Source organism: Condylura cristata, unplaced genomic scaffold (genome assembly GCF_000260355.1).
Source record: "Condylura cristata isolate star-nosed mole 26May11 unplaced genomic scaffold, ConCri1.0 scaffold00003, whole genome shotgun sequence".
Taxonomy (NCBI): Eukaryota; Metazoa; Chordata; class Mammalia; order Eulipotyphla; family Talpidae; genus Condylura; species Condylura cristata.
This window is the reverse complement of record NW_004567104.1, coordinates 63,431,979-63,454,139: the sequence shown is the minus strand read 5'-3', so window position 1 is coordinate 63,454,139 and position 22,161 is coordinate 63,431,979. Positions and strand designations below refer to the sequence as shown.

Below are 22,161 nucleotides of genomic sequence, written 5' to 3'. Positions count from 1 at the left end.
CAGGAGAGGTCTGCCTCACCATGTGGATCTCCTCCAGGGCAGGCGGGAATCGAACTCATGCGGAAGTGGCTTAAGCTTCTTAGTGCTGTGCTTTAGCCCGCTGCGCCACCAGGGAGGGCCCACAGTTCTATTTTTTCTAATTATTTAACCAACTTAACTGTCTGATATAAAATTAGGTTGTATATAAAGACCTCACTATTAAATGAAAAAACATGTGAGAAATTTCCCAGGACAAGGCGGTATCCTGGAATGATAATATTTGGGCATTCTGACGTTTTCTGTTCTAAGTAGTTTCATAGGATGACAATTTTATTTTAAACACCTTCATGAATATCTTCTTTATCTTTACTTGCATGCGGGAGTTCACCAATGAATTTTCAGAGGACTTGACCTGTAGATGATCCCTAGCCATGAAAACTTCGCATCTTTATGAAAAACTGGAAAGGCTACTTGATTACATTCCTTAGGACAGGCTAAATATTGTAATAATCACACTTAGCAATATAAGTGAACAATAAATCATCTGTGTCACAGGCCAAAGAAGATGTCAAAGGATTGTTCTCTATGTAGGCATTCAAGATACTAGTTCTTTTTCCACCATTCTCTGTGTCCTCACTGTCCTCCCTGGAACCTTTGCGATATCTGACAGATAAGAAAGAAATTGACGGAAAATATTTGTAGCCATCATCTCTGAAAATAAGCATAGTCATTTCCATAGTAATAACTTATTGGTCAGACTAGGTCACATGGTCCCATTTTGGAAAGTGCATTTCACTCACGTGCTTGGGAAGGGATTCAAAAACTATAGCAAGCACAACCATGTCCATCATCAGTGACATAATTCAGCTTTTTGGGAATTTATAAATCCTGCTGCCGGCACTATGTTGTCAATATTGGCCCCAAAACTGACAAAATGAATGTAAAGAATAATCTCAAATGTGACCAGCTCTGCAAATAGGGTTACAAATTCTTAAATCTGTTTTGTTCCCTCTTTTATTGAATGTTTCCCCCTTTCCTCCTATTTGCTATGGAATGCAGTTGCAAACATGAACTATATTCTAATTTAAGAGTACTTGAACTGATGGAATTCTTATTTGTAAATTTTCTGCTTCTTTCATATACAATCCCTTCCTTCTTTCTGCCTTTCAACTCAGAGTGGGTGCTGTCCCCATGATTTCCCCTATGTATTATAATATTAGGTTTATGGAACATGCTATGGAGAAACACAGCCTGGTTTTTAACTACCACATACAAATGGGGAGAATTTATGCTAGTTATTTAATCCTTCCATGTCTTAGTTTTCTCACCTAAAACTTTATAAGGTCATTGTGAAAATTTCACTAATATTTATATAATAGCTTTAATACAATGACTGGTACATAAGTAAACAATGCATAAACATTTGGTGACATTTTAGGCAGTGACATTTTAGAACTAATTGGATTAATGATTCTACTTCAAGAAATGTGAACTATTCTCAACAGCACTGACCTAACTTGTATTGCTATGATCTGGGAGCATTATGCTTCTTGATGAACTATATAATTGAAAGACTCTATATGTCACATAAAATATAAGATCATGCTTACTAACATGATCACCAAAGCTACAGCTTTAATTGCTTCATTCATTTGGCATGATTGGTGATGAGCAGAGTTAAGGGTGAAGAAGGAAATTTTTTTTTATCTAGAAAATTATTTAGAGTTACAGTAAAAAGTCACATATTTTACTATTTATCTTTACATATTTACTATTTATTAAATCTATAAATTAGCCTAGTAGGACATAATTAAGTAATCCAGTAAATGAACTAAAGAGATTCAGTTCTCTTAACAAGTCCCAATTTTCTTTTATTTCCTTTCCTAAGGTCTCTGGTAGATTGTCCAGCGTTTGATCCTGTAACTTGGGTTTATATTTTCCTCTTTTATTAGTTTAATTTTTGTTTCCTGTTGTTAATCAGTCTACAAAATCATAGTCCAATGTAATTCATTCCTAAACCATCGTTCTTTTTTATCCAACTCTACTATTTTTATTGAGGTAAAGTTGGCTTACCGTACTCTGTGATTTAGGAGTAGAGACTGACAACTCTTCAGATGGATTCTGCCACAATACACCCACCAGCAAATCATCCCATGATCTCCAGTGAAGTCCACTGCACATTTTTCCCCTTACCTCTACACTTAACTTCTCTGGTAACCTCAATTCTACAGTCAGGTTACTAGGGTTTATTTTGATTTATCTTTGTCAGTAGCTTTGACTCGCTTCTTTTTATTCCACATATGAATAAAACAATTCAATATTTGTATTTTTCTTTCTGATTTGTTTTATATAGTATACTCCATTCATGTTATGCCAAAGGGTAAGGTTTCATTTTTAAATTATCTAAATTATCATTACATGTGTAAATATACCACATCTTCTTAGTCTACTCTCTGCTTGTAGGTACTGAAGTTATTCCCATAACTTGGTTATTGTAAGTAGTGACGCAATGATCATAGCGGCACATACATCCGTTTGGATTAGTGTTTTGCATTCTTTGAATAGATACCTAGGAGTGGAAATGCTGAATCATGTGATAGTTCTATTTTTAACATTTTGAGAAACACCTTAACTATTTTCCATAGAGGTTAGACTAATCTATTTTTCCACTATAAGTTTCTGAGGGCTCTGTTTCTCCATATCCTTGCCAACAATTGTCATTTTTGGTCTTTTTGATGTGGGCCATTCTCATAAGTATGAGATAATTTCTCATTTTGATTTTGATTTTTCATTTCCCTGATAATAAGTGATGATAAACATTTTTTCTGTGCCTATTGGTCTAGGGAATTGTTTTTACATAGACTTTGAAACGTAAGACTTACTTGTCAAAGTAAGTTGTATAGTTTTTAAAATATATGTACCAAATTGCAAAAAGTCATCCATGAGTTTTTAACAAGATTTCCATGTCTGTTTAGTTTTTAAATTATTTTATTTCATCCACATGAAATATATTTATTATATTTTATTGCTTGATAGAGTTGCTATGTAAAGTACTTTTCCATTCATCAGCTTAGAATCAGCTTATTCTGACACCCAGATTCCGAAAGCAGCAACAGTACAGACAAATAAGGAACTAAAACCATCAATCAAAAAAGAACACATTACACGAGTCATTATTTTAGAATATGCTATAAGCAGAAGTAATTAAGGATATAGGCAATAATCTTTAAAAAAAAACTAAAACTAAAGATTGTGAAAATCAAATTTTTTTTTAAATAATATAATTGCTTATTTTTACAACATTTTGTGCCTTTTTCCATCCCCATTGTAATCCCCGTGGGCTTCCCATCACCAATCACCCGTGTGCCATCACCATAGTCCAGTGCACTCCCCCACCTCATTTTTGATCCCATTCCCCACTCCACCCCCTGTAAAATGTCTCTGGTATACAGTTGTTGTTTTTTGTTTTGTTTTTAAACAGACATATACATAGTGTCAGCAGAAGGCACAAAACTACAAGGTTTGGCTCATGACTCACTCTTTCAGTAGTATTTTAACCTAGTAGGAAACATTCAAATGTAACCTAAAAACAACTAATCATACATTACATAAAAGAGAATTTTATGAAATGAAAATGACCAAAAAAAAAAAAAAATCCAAGGATAAAATGAGTAATCATGGAAAGCAAAAGACATTTTCAAGAATATTGAATGAAAATATTGAATCGAGATGAGTCCATACAAATGGAGCAAAGTGCTGAGTTGTAAAAGATGGATGAAATAAGGGAGATGGGACCTCCCTGGTGGTGTCGGGGTTAAGTCTCAGGCCTCTCCTCAACCACCTGGCCCAGCAGACCTCTCCTGTTTAGCACACTGCTCCCCTCAGCAATGTATTTCAGTCAAAACACCTGTTCTGTTCCCCAGTCTGAGTCTGGTAAATTCTCTCATTCTCTCACCACCCCTGCACCTTGGGCCTGCACCTCAGTTCTTTTATGCAAAAATAAAATAAATAAAATGCTTTTAAAAATGAAAAGAAATAGATTAGCTGGAAGGATTCCCTACCGCTTACTCACTCCAAGCATTCACTTGCCTGGCCATATTTTAATTGCTTCAGGACATAGCATTTAGTGCATATATTTGAAATTTGTGTTAACTCCAATGTAATGGAGAAAATAAGACAAAAATAAGTTATTTGTATAAATTAGAAGTTTATAATCCAGATATATTATTTTCTTACAAATAGGAAAGAATATACTAAAATACAATTTATGTAGGGGTGTTAAAAAATGCACATTTGAAATGTTTTTCTAAAGAACTCTGATAGGGCGTATAAGAGTATTTGAAAATAACTAACAGACTTTATTTATTTTCTCTTTAAAAATATGGAATGCTTCACAAATTTGCATGTCATCCTTGTGCAGGGGCATGCTAATCTTCTCTGTACCGTTCTAATTTTAGTATAGGTGCTGTCGAAGCAAAGACCTAGTAGAGTTTAAATATGAGTTCTAATCTACTACTGACTGATCACTTCTGTTGTGTAACTGGCTTCATCCATGTCACACAGTTCTCTGTGAAGCCTTCCTTAGACAACCTGAATCCCATTTCCCTTGAGAAAGCTTCCAAAGTTGCTTTTAATCTGATATTAATTTCCATTCTTTCACAGCAACAGTTTGTGATGGAAAATTTTTGTTGACTAGATCTTCTGGGTCATTCCAGGCTACTCATCATCCAAAACCTTCTGAATCCAGTGTTGTTTGTCAGTGGATTATACGGTAAAATACCATCTATTCCCTGTTATTAAATCATGAAATCTTGTTCTGATGCAGTCAGTGTTGCCACCTGTAACCATGTACTCATTTTTTAATTATTATTGTCATTAGCTATGAGATAAATTCTTTTCAACTAGTCAGCTGCCAAAGAAATTTCTGTTTCATGCTTAATGTTTTTAAAAAGGTATTCCAGTTATGAGCAATACTGTCAAATGAATGGGATTATCTCATTAGCTCTGGAGCAGGGCTTTTTTTTTTTTCTTCTGTGATTGTTATAAAGAAATTGCTGTCAAAGCAAAAAGCAAATATGCCTGGCTATGTATTTCAAAGAATGACATTTCATACAACCATATCCTGGGTACAAATTACTTCCTTTCTCTTTATGCCAGCATAGGTATGATGACTGCCTTTGATGCGATTTAATCATAGCATATTAAGAGAGAATACGCTATACATTCTTTTTGCTATAACTTGGGTAACACTTGAATTAGTTTCTATGTTTTTAACTCCAAGGTCTTAACTCCAATAATTATGATAACCAAAATAATCAAACTACTTCTCGGCTGAGAGTTGATCTAACTTAATGTTCAGGGTAGCACTTTTTTTATAGAGTAATATCACCTTTATACTACCTCAATAATGGTTAAGATGCACTTAAACAATATTTAGGGTTAAACCAGCCCAACCTTGGAATTATATTATTAACATTTTAGCAGTGCTAAACATTCTGAATGTGTACATAAGAGAGAGTCTATGTGGGAACAAACCATTTATGATAGGGAAATTGAATTGGCAGTCAACTCTCCCAACAAAGGTAAACCCATGACCAGATGGTTTCACTGGTGAATTATGACAAATATGTTAAGAAGAATTAATATTATTATTTCTCAAACTTTTTCCAAAAATTGAAGAAAAGGGAATATTTGCAAGCCCTCTTTATGAGAACAGTATTACCCTGTTACTAAAGTCTTGCTCCCTGCTCCCCTCAGCAGCGTACTTCAGTCAATCTGCCTGTTCTGCTCCCCACTCTGTCTTTGTGAAGGCCCCTGCACTTCTGGCCTGTACCACAGTTCTGTGTGCATAAATAAATCAATCATTAAAATAAAAAGACATACAAATAAGAAATGAAGAAGTAAAATTATCTGTTCACAGATGACAATATCTTACATGTAGAAAAACATAAAAATTTGCATACACACACACACAAAGATCAAATTAATTAAAAAAACAAAAACAAACAAAAAAAAACGTGTAGACCACAGGGAAAATGGTGGCTGCCAGCATCTGGGGTTGGGTGGAACGCCAAGTTCCGTTCAAAGGGTTTAGAGTTTCAGTCATGCAAGTGGAACAAGTTCCAGAACTTGCAGTAAACCACTTGGTCTTTGGTAGACAATACTGTACTGCACCCGTGAAATATACTAAGCATGTCAATCTTTGTCATTAGTTTTTTTAATCAAATTAGAAAAAAAATGAAATTCTGGAATTCATTAAGACTTATGACCAGTATTAAAAGTATAATAACCAAATTTTTGCTTTTAATTTAGTGTAAACCAAGGACTTTCCGTTAAACTGAGCTTTGATTCTTTTAATACATTTTACACCGATGTATTAAATATTTATGAAGGTGTGGGCACAAACAAGATTTTAAGAGGTAAGTTAAAATAAATACACAATACATTATCAAAATGAATATATGTGAGTATCTCCCTGGTGATACAAAGGGTTAAAGCACAGCACTATGAAGCTATCCACAGCAGTTCCATCCCCAGCCCCAGAGCTGACCCACATGGCAAAGCAGACTTCTCCTGACCTGACCACTTCTCCCCCCAGCAGTGTATTTCAGTAGATATGCCTGTTCTGCTCCCCACTTTGTCTCTGGTGAGCCCTCTCACTCCCTAAATCTCTGGCCTCTATCCCAGTTCTTGTAGCATAAATAATTTTTTTTTTAAATGAAAATATGTGGAAAACATTTTTGAGTGATGTTTTCCCTTTGACTTTTAATCATATGTGGACTTGAAAGTTAAGTTACTGAAACAAAGAAGTATCACTGGCCATTACAAAAAAATAACAATTTGGTGTTCTATGTGATTAATCTTCTAATTAGTAAAATGGTTTCCTTTTCACATAACCCTCTTTGAATTGATGTGCAATAATCACGTGCCAATTTCCAATTCCCCACCCCCAAAAATCTAATTTTATCTTTGGTTATTATGCTTTGTGTTATTCCCCATTAAGCAAAATTTGACAAACCCTAAAAATTATTTTTTTTTTTCTGACATCAAACCAGTTAAAAACCCAGAATCTCTTTGGCTAATTTCAATATGCACTCTTCTCTTCAGTTTCTTGCAAGGTTGTAACTTGTAAAGTGTTTAAATCAATGACTCGATCAGAATGTACACTTAGTAAATTGTAGATGCAGGTAGCACAGTCAGTACCTAACCATTTGTCATTTTGTACATGATTGCCAGTGGAAGCTGAGAACAGAGAATGCACTAAAATATTCATGTATCCACTCCACTTTATTCCATCTGATCCCAAAATGCATGGGACTACTCATGGAAGCCCACAAAAATAGAAGTGAAATCACAAGAGGAAATACAATAAGGATGAAGAAGAGAATGTGAACTGAGTAGTAGCAGATAGATTGATAGATAAAGCAACAGATTTATAGATTGCAACATTAATGTTTAAATAGATTGGTGGGTAAATGGATGAATAGATAGATAAGTACATATGACAGACATTCATTTTATTTTGCAGCTTCTCTTTATGAAACTAATCCTGGCACAATTCGGATTTTTTCCAACCAAGTTACTGCCACCTTTCTTATAGCATCTAATAAAAATGACTATATTGGGTTTACTGTAACATATACTGCATTTAACAGCAAAGAGATTAATAGTAAGTATTTTTTAATTCTTTAGCCTTTGAATCTCCAGATGTTTAATATATTAAAATGGAATTTGAAAATTAGCATTTTTAGAGAATGATTGTGATATTTTAGTATATAAATTCCTTAATGCATATCCTCATATATCTATGTATATATACACACCTATATAGATATATATACATATATATATCCTTATATAGCTATATATACATACATATATAGATATATATATCTGTCTCTACTTGAAAGAAATGAGAAATTAGAATATATTTCATATTCTTCAAAAGAAACAACTAGTTTGAGAAAAATTATGTCAACAGAAAAATTTAAGTTCTTTATATAATACAAATATAAAATATATATCATAAACTATAAACTATATATAATAAACTAATTCTGAGAATGTTGCACATCTACTTAATTTTGAACAGAATATTAAACTGGGAAAGAAAAATTGGAATAAAATTTATGTGGGCAAATGAATGAGGTAATCTATAACAAAGAACAGGAAGAACATTCTCTGCTTAACCCTACTGGTGTATAAGAAACATATTAAAGACCTCCCTGGTGGCTTAAGGGTTAAGTCTCAGCACTCTCACCAGAAGGCCTGAGTTCCAACTGTGGCCAGGGAGCTGACCCACAGGGCACAGCAGACCTCTCCTGTCTCACCCACTGCTCCCCTCAGCAGTGCATTTCAGAAAATCCACCTGTTCTGCTCCCCAGTAAGTCTTCTGTCTCTAGTGAATCTTCTCACTGCCCATACCTCTAGCCTATACCCCAGCTCTTCTATGCAAAAATAAATAACTGATATCTTTAAAAATAAATTAAATTAACTCAGTTGGTCACAAAATGCTGGGGTATATTTAATTAAGTGAAATGAAACAGCTAAGATGAATAAAAAAGAAACATTTCACACATGCTTCCTAATTATAAACTATGAAAGGCTAGACATTTTCAAGGCAATCTATTATAACTAATAACATTGTGGACTAAATGTAAAATGTTTTTTCTTGTAATTCACAGATTATGAGAAAATTAACTGTAATTTTGAAGATGGCTTTTGTTTCTGGACCCAGGACTTAAACGATGATAATGAATGGGAAAGATTTCGGGGAAAAGCTCTCCCTCCTTTTAGTGGACCAGATTTTGACCACACTTTTGGGAATAGTTCAGGTATAATTTATAAGAAATTCATAAAAAGTACTGTGTTTTATTCTGTAATTTAAAGTGAGTAGTATTTATATTACAAGAGAGTCTGCAAGTTTGTTGTTTTTTGTTTTTAAATCATGGACTGACAAATGCTTTTAAAGAAAAAATGGTCATCTCCTAGATTACCCCATCTATTAAAAATGTTGAAAAATTCACCAAGACCATTAAAGATAAAGAAGCCTGGGTTGTCACCCTAGATTGGTCTTTATTATTAACTAAGTAGACTTCTGTCTGCATAGTTATAATTTACTTTTCTAAACTTTGATCTACTTTGCTTTAATTTCATTTCTGATTGTTTAATGCTGTATATAGAAACACATTTGATCATTGCATATTGGTTTTATATCCTGAAACCTTGTTGAACTTTTTAATCAATGCTCAAAGTTTTTAAACAGCTCTTTAGTATTTTCAATATACATGATCCTGTCATCTTGAAGTAGAGATAGAGAGATAGGTTTAATTCTGAAAAGCTGTCTTAGTCTATTTGGGCTGCTATAGTTGAATACCACAGTCTGGGTGATTTAAATATTTATTTTTCATAGCTCTGGACACTGTAAGTCTGAGATCTGTGGCACCAGAAAGTTCTAATGACAACCTTTTGCCTGGTTTACATATACATATCTTCTCACCACGTCCTCAATAGGAGGAAAGGGGGGAGATTTTGTTTCTCCTTCTGAAGTCACTGATTGTATCATAAGGGGTCTACCTTTGTGTTCTAATTACTTCTCAAAAGTTCCATATCCAAATGTGATCACATTTGGGGCTACAGTCTCAACATAAGACTTTTAAGAGGACATAACCATCCAGCTCATTAACAGAAAGACAATGGAAAAGCTGATACTAAAGCATGGTCCTAAGGTTGGGACTTATAGGACACTTTCATGTGAATGGACTGAGAACTGAATTTCATGGAAAAATTAACATTGGAGATAATAATATTTGACAAAGAAGACCAGAAATCATAAAGAATCATAAAGAGACAACTCATAGTGTGAAGATTACCCATGAAAATCTGAAAACAAAATATGGTTTCTCAAAGTATTTCAATTTGATCAAAATATTTAGTTTTCAGTGATTACTTTTAATCAATTTCCACAAGTCAATTTATTTTTTGACTCCTTTATTCAATAAGTGTTTTTTTTTTTTTTTGAGCCCAGGCTCTATTCAAGGCACTCAGAATATACTTGTGAACAAAAATTATTCAGATTTCCTATTCTCCTGGAATGCATATGCCAGTAAGGGAAATAAAAAATATAACGGAATAGTGGTTGCAATTTAGGGGTATGTTAAATGTGAATGAGTACTCAAGAAATACAAACCTTGATAAAGTGATTGGCAAGTGCAGCTATGGAGGAGGTGTTGTACATTAAAAGAGGGTGATCACTTCTAATCTCATTAAAAAAGTGGCATTGAATCAAAACTTAAAGGAACTGAAGCAACTAGACATACGGATTATTTCAGACCAAGAGAACAACAGAGGAAGTCTCTCAAGGGATATAAGTGGCTGACCCGTTTTAAGAAATATCAGGAAGCCAGTGTGGAGAAAATAGGGCCATTAAGGTCCAGATAATCATGGTTCTTCTCAGGCTTTGGCTTTTTCTCTCAGTGAAACGAGGCACTATTGTGATTCTTGAGCATAGCAATCATAGAATTTTCATGAATACTAAAATGGTTTGTGAAAGAACAAGTGACTAATCTAGAGAAATAGCCATTAGGTTCTCAAATAGGTGGGAGCAAATTAATTAGACATCAGGTGCTACATATAATTTGATAGTTAATTCAAAGAGGATCCTGCTAAATTAGTTATCAGTGTGCACTGACAAAAAAAAAAAAAAAGTACTCTGCGTCGACGGCCAATCCCATCAGACCACACACTTTTGGTACTGAAAATCATGACACTCATAGCTTCATACATGATTAATCCTTTGAACCAGGGGTTTCTCAGAGCTTGATCTTCTGCAGATAAATGAGTAATCTGAAGTCTAACCTCTAAGTGACAATTACCCCCATTCTCTAAAATAGTTTGTTCTAAAACAGTCAAATAATTTGACCACTTTTGCCCCCCTCACTATAATAAAGAAAAAAAAGGTCTTTACCACACTTGGACAAAGGTAACTAGAGAAAAGTGCAGAAAGCATTTATATGTATTGACTATGACAGATACCTTTTATGTAGTTGAAATCTTTGATGTTCAAATTATCATTTTTCTACTTTTATGTCATCATCACAAGAGGTAGAATGATTCTGCTGATATCTGAAGAATATAAGTACTACATTATAGGAGGAAAAACTGCTTCTGCTCACCAACAGCTTAAATAACTAAAGAAATAAGATAACACTGACCAAAGTGTAGCAGGTTGAATGTCAGGTGAAAGTTTTAAATAGTTGGGTTGGAAATAGAGTCTCAGGAGAAAGCTGTATAACAGGAGTTATTTAAAATGAGACAAATCAGAGCAGTTTAGAACCCACCAGAAGCAGCAGGGTAATGAGAATGGATGATAAGGCTTAATAGGAACTCTCCTACACTCATACTGGTAATTTCATAATCTACCAGTCATCCTCCCCTTCAGGGGCATTTTTCTTCCAACCCGCTTTTTCATGTGTCAGAACATCCTACCTCTGAAATGGAAGAGAATTGAATCCCTCCTGCTGTTCCTCTTTTCTAAGCAGGGTTTTTTGTTCTTCACCTTCACTTTAAATGACAGGAAAGTCTAAATCAAACAGATAAACTTTGAATTAACATTGCTTTAGGGAAGAACATCTAAGCCCCTTAACTTTTTTGAGTTCTTCTGAAGAACTCTCTCCTGGTGGGGCACCAGATCTTAAATCTCTGCACCAAGCAATGCTCAGAGTTCTCTGTACCTGTTAGAAGCAAGGGAACTGGTGGCAATGGGGCTCTGATGGGTCTTTGGGGGTGGAAGCTAAGGAGTCCGTTCATTCAAAACATTCAGGGAATCTGAGGTAACATGAAAAGTCAAAAAATGTTGGGGTCATAAAAGGGTTAGACGGACCAGGGAAATTGCTTCTTTGTTGGACAATGAGATCATAATGATTTCTAATGTGAGGGGGTTAGCATAATGGAGCAGCAACGATCATTAAAATAGAGACCCTGAAATGTTAGCTAGGTTTAAATCTCAGCTCTGCCACCAAGCAAGTTATCTATCCTCACCCTGCCTCAATTCCCTCATCTGGAAATGAGATGATAAAAGAAGCTGATTTTAGAGAAAGAAAATGAAATTGAGTACTATATTTGCTTGGCATATGAAAACTGCTATATAACTGTTAGGTATTACAAGTACTTTATTTTCATACCCTGAAAGTACTTCAAAGGGGGAAATCATCTGAGTGATGATTATTCTAAGTAATATGCTAGAGAAGAAAATGGTGATATTACTCGATTTTTAAAAAAGATTTATTTATTTATTCATACAGAAATGGGGTACAGGCCCTCTGACCTGCAGGGGTGGTGAAAGGCTTCACTAGATACAGAGTGGGGAGCAGAACATGCAGATCAGTGACATACACTGCTGAGGGGAGCAGCGGGTGGGTCAGGAGAGGTCTGCCGTACCACGTGATTCACCTCCAGGGCCAGGGATTGAACTCATGCTGAAGTGACTTTAACTGACTTTAACTTCTCAGTGCTGTGTTTTAACCCACTGTGCCCAATATTACTCATTTTTTTTAAAGATTTATTTATTTGTACATACAGAACTGGGGTACAGGCCAGAGGCTCAGGGGTGGCGAGAGGCTTCACCAGAGACAGAGTGGGGAGCAGAACAGGCAGATCCACGAAGTACACTGCTGAGGGGAGCAGCGGACGGGTCAGGAGAGGTCTGCCACGCCATGTGGTCACCTCCGGGGCAGGCGGGAATCGAACTCATGCGGAAGTGGCTTTAGCTTCTTAGTGCTGTGCTTTAACCCGCTGAGCCACCAGGGAGGGCCACCCAATATTACTCAATTTTTAAAAGTGTATTACGTCTTTTAGATAGTCCTCTTTTCATTTAGCACATAAATTTTTTCTAAATTAAGCATAACTTCAATGTTTTCAAAAGAATATTTTTTTCTTATATTTCCTGGGATGTATTTGAGGAAGAAATATTCATAGACTCTGACTCAATCTACGCCATTCTCCATTTGAAACTTTCAATATTTATCCAACTTTAATTGATTTGAACATGCATTTGCAACTCACAAAATTGTTTATATCAGCTTATTTTTCTCTTGAGAGGAAATCCAAATTTTACAGAAAGTTCCACTATCAGTCCAGTTACCATTATATCAGCATCAGCATATTTCCAGAATTTTCTCTCATTAATTGGGGTGGTGGGTTGGCGGGGAGATATTAGGTTAGATTCATGGAGAAATAAGGAAGAAAAGTGATAGGAGAAAGTTGTAAGAAAAATCTATGGTTTACAAAAGAGGTTCACTATGTATTTAATTAACAAAATGTACTCAATTTTCTGGGTTTTAAACAAATTCTGAGGTCAATTTCAAAAGCCCTCAAAGATATTTCAGTTGGAAGATTTAAAAAATTATTATCTGACCATAGGAAATTCCCATGTAGTTATGGAAAATATCTATTCAATCATTCCTTTTGTATAGTACTTTAATAAGTTTAATAATGAAAAGCAAATCCAATTAGTATAACAAGAATTAAAGAACATTTTGTTAATCATATAGAGAATTCAAAAATGAATTAAGTCAGTTTCTCCTGCACTGTAGTAAGCTTAAAAAGTTAGACAATTACATAAATATGCAACTGAATATACTAAGTTAAATCAGAGCAGTACATAGACAACTGAGAATTCAACAGAAATGGTTGCATCTAATTGCGAAAAACAAGAGTCCTGAGAGTATGGCATTTTGATCAAAATGACATAAAAAATTAGTAGGATTTGGAAGGTACAATTGTAAGGGGTGTGGAAGAATAGGAAAATAGAAAAAAAAAAGTGATCCCCCAAATCATAAAATATCTAGCCACTGGAGAAATTAAAGTAATTCTATAGAATTCAAAACAAGCAAATTATAATAACTATGCTACAAAATAGTACTGAAGTCATAGAGCCAAAGCCTTAATGATCAGGCTGAATTTGTACTTTTTTCTTTTTTTCATATCTTGTTCTTACTCTCCATGTTACATATGAATGAGCTTAAATTTCACACACTGCATTGCCTATAAAATTTCTATTGCAAACCACAAGACATGTTTAATTTCAAGTGAACACTAAATTTCAAAAATTTATTTAAAAAGTTACATTTCAATAAAATCAGATTATCCATTTGTCTGATATCATGTTTTGTTTTATGAGTCCTGCTTTTTATCATAATGACAACAAATTAAGAATAAAAAATTAAATTCCCCTACAAAAACACCTAAGATGTTCTCACCCCAACAATTCTTTCCATACTTCAAATTACTCAAATCATTGGGTGGAATAATGAATTCCATGCCAGAAAGCACATTATGCAATGACTTGGGCTACACAGAAAGCCTTTATGAGGATTAACAGGTTTAGTGCTCTTTAGTGATCTAATTTGTTTTCATTCAAAGGAAGCTGTAAAAGGAAATCATTAAAATCAGCTAACTTTAAATTTAGAAAAATGCAGACTGGTCAATGGGATATAAAACTGGTGACAATTGAAACTCTTCAAATTTGTTTTAAATATTTGGCTCACTCATGAGCTAGTCCACCCATCCATCTAAATCCCCCCCCACCATGGTCAAGTGTCTTTCAAGAAGTGAATGAAATATTTAACACACTGGAATTAAAATGGGATTTGGACATGATAATATGATCAGTCACTGGTATCTTAGCAAGTCAGAGCTTGAGATATATTCAGCAGGACTCCAATTCAGAACTTTTTTTTTTTTTACAAATTGGAGACCTCAAATTGAGAAATGATCTTTGTAAATGATAATTTGTTGTGTGAAATTCATCAGAAAGTTTCATTTTCAGCTTAAAAGTTTTCCTTTTGGCTTTTGAGTGTTATATTGAAAATGCTAATATTTAAACAAAATGAAATCTTTTTCATTGTTTTCACAGGATATTATATTTCTACACCATTTGGACCAGGGAGAAAAGAAAGAGTCAGCCTTTTAAGTCTCCCTTTAAACCCCAGTTTGGAACCAGTGTGCCTTAGTTTCTGGTATGTTGTACACAAGTCGCATACTATCTTATTTAATGAATAACATTTGCTAGTTTCCACTCTTACTAAGATGTTGTCCTAAGTGTTTATACATTGCCTTTTCCACAACTAATAATGTATCAAGATGCTGAAAGAATCACTCCCCTTCTCTGCCAATTCATTCATCCAAGGGAAAAGAGAACGCTAAGGGTTTTAGAAGAACCCTCAAATGCACTTATTCTAATATAGGAATACAACAATTTTTACTTATTTCCAAATAGGTATTACATGTGTGGTGAAAATGTCTATAAATTAAGCGTTAATATCAGCAGTAAGCAAAACAAGGAGAAGACAATTTTTCAGAAGGAAGGAAATTATGGACAAAATTGGAATTATGGACAAGTAACATTAAATGAGACAGCGGAATTTAAGGTTGGAAATAATTTTAGATTTATAATCATGTATTTGTATTTGTATTCTAAAAATGGTGATACAATTATAGCTTATGGTATATGGGGGAAAATCATTTTCTGAAAATAGTCTAGTGATCTTATCTGCCTTCCTTATCTCTCTCTCTCTCTTTTTTAAGTCTTTCTTTATTTTCATTTATTTATTGACATATTTAAAACTACTTACAGATACATGATATTTAGTATAAGAAAATACTACTTAGAGTGAGTGATACAATGCATAAAGACCTTATGGAATATATCAGCATTTTTAAAACAACTTTCTAATATAAACCATGTCTCCTATGTTCCTTGCCTACCTAGGGATTCCAACTTTTCACAAAAATACCTACATCAGTCTTGTACTTTTCTCTAGGGAATGATCATTTTTTTAGAACCTCCCCATCCATGGGTATCCACTCACCCTCCCCCATGTTCACTTAATCTCTATACATTTCCTTTAGAAACAAATTCTATGAGCTGTATCATTGGGAGTCTCTGGCCATTTATTTCACATTAGGGTGAATTAATTTTTCAGCTTAATGTGTTCTCTTCCTCAGGGTGTTTGCAATTAAAATATAGGATAATATAGGCTAATAGTTTGACCAAATTAACAATGTTTTAATTGAGTACTTTCAGACAAAAGAGTGTAACTTCTGGAAGATGTATATTTGGACAAACATTGTCAGCAGTAAAGACTTTAGTTCTTTACTGTGGCTTGATAAAAAGTAGGCCCTAATCGACAACCCGCACCTGTATTTTTATGTTTCTTTCTATCCTTTCCCTTTCATTTATTCTTACTCTGTCCTTTTCTGGGAAGTTTCCTGCTCTACCTTTGTTTTCTAACAATGGTGCGACATCAAGGGGACATAGAGAAAGGAATATCGCAATAGTCAGTTCTGGGCCCATCATTTTTCTAAAAGTCATATAACTGCATCCATCTTCTCAATGTCAGCTCATTAGACAAAGTGAGAACATCAAGTTCTGTAAGAATTTTTATGTTGACTTGCCACTTTGTTGTGAAATCCTGAATAAGTCACATTAGTCTCTGAAACCCAGCTTGCATATAGGTGAAGGGGAGGAAAGCAAACTTCTGTAATAGTGTCTCGCATGATATGGGTATTTTGGAGGAACATATGAATGTACAGATGGATGAATGTGCAATAATGTTAAAAAATTAATGAGCTAATGTATACATAGCAATTAGCAAAGAAGAGTCATTTAGCTTATTTCTTTCTTTGGCACAAGAGAAGATCAACGGAAGTCTAGCAAAAAATACCTGATAACCCTAAGAACCTAACATATTTCATGTAACCACTGCATCTTTCTCCCATGTGGGTCTGAGTCTATGTCAGCTGACCCTGAATAATCATAATACACTCATATCTTCTCTTATCTTTTCACTCCTATTTAAATTACCTAAAAAGTATGTCTTCAGGGCTGTGTGCTCTAAGAAAGCAGACAGCTATCAGGATTTCTTATTGTTGGGGAAAGAAATTGGAAGAAGGGTTTGCTCCCCTGCACGATAATGTACATACATGACACAGCACTATGAAGGGTGACAGCATCGTGAGAGAGAGAGAAAGGACAGGAAGCAGCTGTGACAATAAGGACAAGCTAGGGGCTGGTGAAATTTAAGGCAAAAACATGTGAACAAAAAACAAGGGAGGTGCCCTCAGCAGAAGTATTTTTTTTCCAAATAAATTAATGTTTTCTTTTGTCTTTTTAGTTAGTTATTAACCTTTCATGTTGCATGACATCATTTTTTCATTTCTCTTTTTTTATATTTATTTATATTAGATATATATTTATATTATTCTTCATTTTATTTACTTTTTTGTTGGTTTGTTTGTCTCTTTAAAAACACGATCCAGGGCATCACGATATCTTGTGACACATCAGGGGGAAAATCAAAAAAAACATGCCCCAGAGCCATTCACTATATTCACTATGCAGTAACTTAATTCTCACATACATTTGAAGATGGCAGCATTGGCTTGCTAGAGAATGTTGGGCCATAAGAAAAAGCAAATCAGAGATTAGAGTGGAATTATTTTATCTCCCTCTCTGAAATACAGGTTGCTTTTAATGCTTATAAAAATGAGTTATGGAGGGACATAGGACTGGATGACATTAGCCTAACACATGGGGTTTGCAACAAAAGTCCCTATCCAGAACCAACGTTGGTCCCAACTCCTCCACCAGAACTTCCTAGTAAGTATTTTTAATGTTCCTTTGCCCTAATTAAGTCATTAATATTATCTTTTATTATCTCAGTCTAATATTTTTATTTGTAGAAAATCAAAGACTAAAATATAGGTAAAATGGAAACTAACTGAATAGTTTCCATTTTACATAAAACCACAATGAAATCACTCAGTATTTTGTTATGCATCATATTTATGATAATTTTGAAACATTTTCATTTTAAAAATGATAAAGGTGGTATTTTTCATACAGTTTTCCCTAAAGTAGAAACTAATGTTGTATTGACCAAGTGATTGACCATGTGATGTGGGCTTTAAGATTCTCATGGTGATGTAAAATAACTGATGTAAAAATCTCTAAAGGGGTCTTCCCTGGTGGTGCAATGGGTTAGGACACAGCACTGCAAGCTGGCAGTAACCGCTTCAGTGCAAGTTCGATCCCTGCCCAGGAAGTGACCACATGGCACAATAGACCTCGCCTGACCCGCCCGCTGCTCCCCTCAGCAGTGTACTTCGTCAATCTGCCTGTTCTGCTCCCCACTCTGTCTCTGGTGAATCCTCTCACCACCCCTGCACCCCTGGCTTGTACCCCAGTTCTGTATGAATAAATAAATAAATCTTTTTTAAAATTTAAAAAAAAAAATCTCGAAAGGAGTTTGGTTAAACTTCAAACCCACCAAGCATATTTTCAGAATACTTTAAGGATAATGATTGGGCTTAGCCTTTGAATATGCAAAGACATAGATCAGACAGAAGATGTTTTTCCTGCTGTGGTGCCTTTGTTTTTCTTTTTTATATGAAAGTCTATTGATTATTTATTTATGCAAACAGAACTGGGGTACAGGCCAGAGGTGCAGGGGAGAAGAATGAGAAGATTCATCAGACACAGAGTGGGGAGCAGAAAAGGTAGATTTGCTGAGATACACTGCTGAGGGGAGCAGAGGCAAGACAGGAGAGGTCCGCTGCACCACGTGGGTCAGTTCCCTGGTGGGGGATCGAACTCCAGTGCTGCAGTGTCTGTGATCGCTGCTTAGTGCTGTGCTTTAACCCCTTGTGCCACAAGGAGGACCCATGGTGCCTTTGTAAAGCTTGCAATGTACTCCATCAGAGAGCCATTCATATGTTGCATTCATCAGGATTTCTGGTGTCCTTTGGGGTCTTTAGCTCAAAAGAACAAAATGGAGTCTCTAACTACCTGTGTTCTTAATTCAAATTGGAAACTCAGCCTTTCAGGGGCAAAAGAGAAATTACTATCCATCTTATCATGTCAAGGGAGACAATCATTTCATACTGCTTGTAGACTGCAAGGAATGTATATATACATGTACATATATATATATATATATATATGAATGTATAATGATAAATCATATCAGGACTATGTTGTCCCTCCATTGCAGTTTTGATGTAAGAACATCCCTCTTGTGCCTGGGCTGTGGTCGGGAGCTCATTTGACTCCACACCATTGCTTGTGTTGAAGCTCACAGAAGTTTGTGTCTGTTGTAGACATGAAACCACAATCACAGTACTTTTTCTTTTCTGTTCCTTTCATGCAGACTTGAAACACTTCCCATAGTCACATCAGCAAATCATTTTGGTGAATGTAACCAAATTTGGCTTTCACTCCCAAACTATGTTTTCCAGGTTTCAATCTTTAAGTTTAAAAAAAAAAAAAAACTAGTCAGAGAGTGACTTTAATAACTCTGAAGTTCTAAAGATAAAGACTAGTGTTTGAGATCATAACAGATGAGCTGCCATGAACATGAAGAGAGCAGTTACATTGTCATACTGGTTCTTAAAAGACATAATTATTTATCCTGTAAGTAGCAAATAAGAAAAATAAGGGACAGGAACTTTAAAGAAGAGAGTAAATTGTAGAACGATTTAAGAAAACGTTAACATTTCATCAAATGGAGTGACTTTCATAAAATTGAAACAAAAGCAGAAAAGTACCATACGTTCTCACATAACACTGACCACAAAATTAAGGCAAGTAGTAAGTTATACCTCAGTAACAGGGAAGCATGATAGCGCTGCACATTATAACAAAAAAGAAACTGTAATGATAGATTAACCATCTGATTTGAAAATACAAGCTTTAGATTTTCCCCAGAGATATTTGTTCCAGTTTCCAAGTGGAACAATATTTAGCACAGCAGAAAATGTTAATTACCATCAAGTGCATTCTGAACAATCTCCTCCTAATGCCATTTGTGACTGGTTCAGTGAAATTCTTATTTGAACAGAACTTTTCTGGTTCCAGATCACTGATTTGTTTAAGCAAAAACAAAAGGAACAATGACTGGCTAGCTAATAGCATTATTTTTTCCCCCAGCTTTTATAGAGCACTTTTTAAAAGATGTATTTATTTATGCATACAAGAATGAGAGCACAGGTGTGTGGGGAGAGGAGTCACCAGACACAGAGTGGGGAGCAGAACAGGCAGACTGACTGAAATGCCGTGTGGGTCAGCCCCATGGCCGGGGATCAAACTCATGCTGTAGTGGATGCAGATAGCTCACAGTGCTGTTTTTGAGCTCATTGTGCTCCCAGGGAGGGCCCAATAATCACTCTGTACTGCCACACGTTTGCTCTTGTTAGTCACTACTTAGGTCATTTTTCATTTTAAAACCATAAAATAAACGTTAATGTGGTAAGTGTCATAGACATGACATTATATTTAGGGCTAAACAACCAACTTTGGTTCTTCATGTGAAAATAAACCGTACCTGTCTCCCTCTTTTGTAATTAATGGACATATTTGAATAGATCAGTAATATATTAAACTTGAAAGAACATTGCAAAGAAAAAGAAAATGAAAGATTTGAACAACTGTTAGTGGATAGAGGTCCCCATCCAGGCAAGCTATTGGATTCTTGCTCTGTGAGTGAGGGTGGTTTGTCTACAACAGAGCATGACTGAGATCCAGAGTTACATGTCATGAGTCTTTGACTCCTCTCAACAGAAGCACATGCTACATCTCCACTACAGAAAGAAAGAAAATAGAGTAAAATGAAAATAGTAAGTGCTGGATTTTCAATGATTAACTCTTCATATAACGTCATGGCAGATAGAAGACTTGTTCTCGACAATAGGATTTTTTTTTCTATAATAGGAGTTGATACCTTTATCTCATGAAGTCTATTTGTAAAAGATATCCAGGAAAGACGCCCCCTGGTGGCACAATGGGTTAAAGTGCAGCACTAGGAAGCGTAACCACAGCCACTGCAGCATGAGTTCCATCCCCGCCATGGAGGTAACCCACATGGTTCAGCAGACCTCTCCTGCTCCCTGCTGCTCCCCTCAGCAGTGTATTTTGGTCCCCACTCTGTGTCTGGGTTTAGCCTGCACCCCAGTTCTTGTATGCATAAATAAATAAATTTTAGAAAAACATCCAGGAAAGCTGTTTCCTTGCCAAGGAAATTTGGGAAGTGCTGCATATTATTATGACTTCTTGGAGATTCTCAGGGAACATTAGGTTACTTAAGGTTTTGAGTCCTTCAGAAAAGAGGGCTTTTTGTTTTCCTTTCTTATGTTGCCAAGTTTTCCCTTATGAAAACCTCTAAAATCTATCTGTAAAAACTATTACTCCAAGAAATGTGCCTGGAAATTTGCTGGCATATCATCCTTCTGATATAAATATTAACTTACTAATGATTTTTTAATTGCTTTCCTTTTCAGCGGACTGTGGAGGGCCTTTTGAACTGTGGGAAACAAATTCAACTTTCACATCTATGAACTTTCCTAACAGCTACCCAAATAAGGCTTTCTGTGAGTCATTTCCTTTTTCTAGTCATGACTATAAGAAACATATATGTGTATATATGTATGTAATGTATATAGACACATAGATGTACGCATGTGTGTATATACATGTATGTGTATATGCATATACATATACTATGTACATATATGTCAAGACTAGATACAGCAAAGTAAATTTGTCAAATGTGGGTATACTATCACATCTATGAGATTGCTTATTATAACGAAAACAACAGAAGTAACAATTAGAATGACTAACTTTTTTTGAGCATTTATTTCATGCAAGATATTGTGCCAGATCTTAATTTACACTATCCTAACCAAGTCTCACAATCTTTCTTTGAAGCATATGCTATATTATAAGTCTGAAATTAAAAAGGAATTGAATGAAAATGCTAAGTGAATAAGACAACCTTACTCCAGATACTGCTCTTAATTACTTTCCTTGATTACACATAGAATACTAATAATGTATATAACAAGTTTGCAATTTTATAGACTAAAATACAACTTATAAAAAGCCAGGCACCAACTGTGACATCTACACATATAGTAAATATAGACTAGAGTCAGGAAAACAGTCAGCTAGATTGATGTGATCAGATTCCCAATTTAAAATGTGAAATCATGAATCACTAAATCAATGAAAAATCCAAGTTTAAGAGAAATATGGTTTATTAGAACTGTATGAGACTTATCTCTAGTGAACATTCCTAACTAGAGAAGATGAAAAGAACTGCAGGGAGAATATGTCAAACTGTCCAT

The 22,161-nt window shown here is 35.0% G+C and overlaps 1 protein-coding gene across 1 annotated transcript in view; it reads left to right on the top strand.

Moving 5' to 3' along the window:
• TMPRSS15 (transmembrane protease, serine 15) overlaps window positions 1-22,161 on the top strand; it is an 82,540-nt gene that overhangs the window by 21,214 nt on the left and 39,165 nt on the right. The window contains exons 8-15 of the mRNA XM_004675305.1: window positions 4,642-4,750; window positions 6,292-6,398; window positions 7,508-7,648; window positions 8,664-8,813; window positions 14,894-14,996; window positions 15,257-15,407; window positions 17,503-17,638; window positions 21,313-21,402. Of these exons, the coding sequence (XP_004675362.1) occupies window positions 4,642-4,750; window positions 6,292-6,398; window positions 7,508-7,648; window positions 8,664-8,813; window positions 14,894-14,996; window positions 15,257-15,407; window positions 17,503-17,638; window positions 21,313-21,402 (987 nt within the window). The remainder of the gene's footprint in view (window positions 1-4,641; window positions 4,751-6,291; window positions 6,399-7,507; window positions 7,649-8,663; window positions 8,814-14,893; window positions 14,997-15,256; window positions 15,408-17,502; window positions 17,639-21,312; window positions 21,403-22,161) is intronic.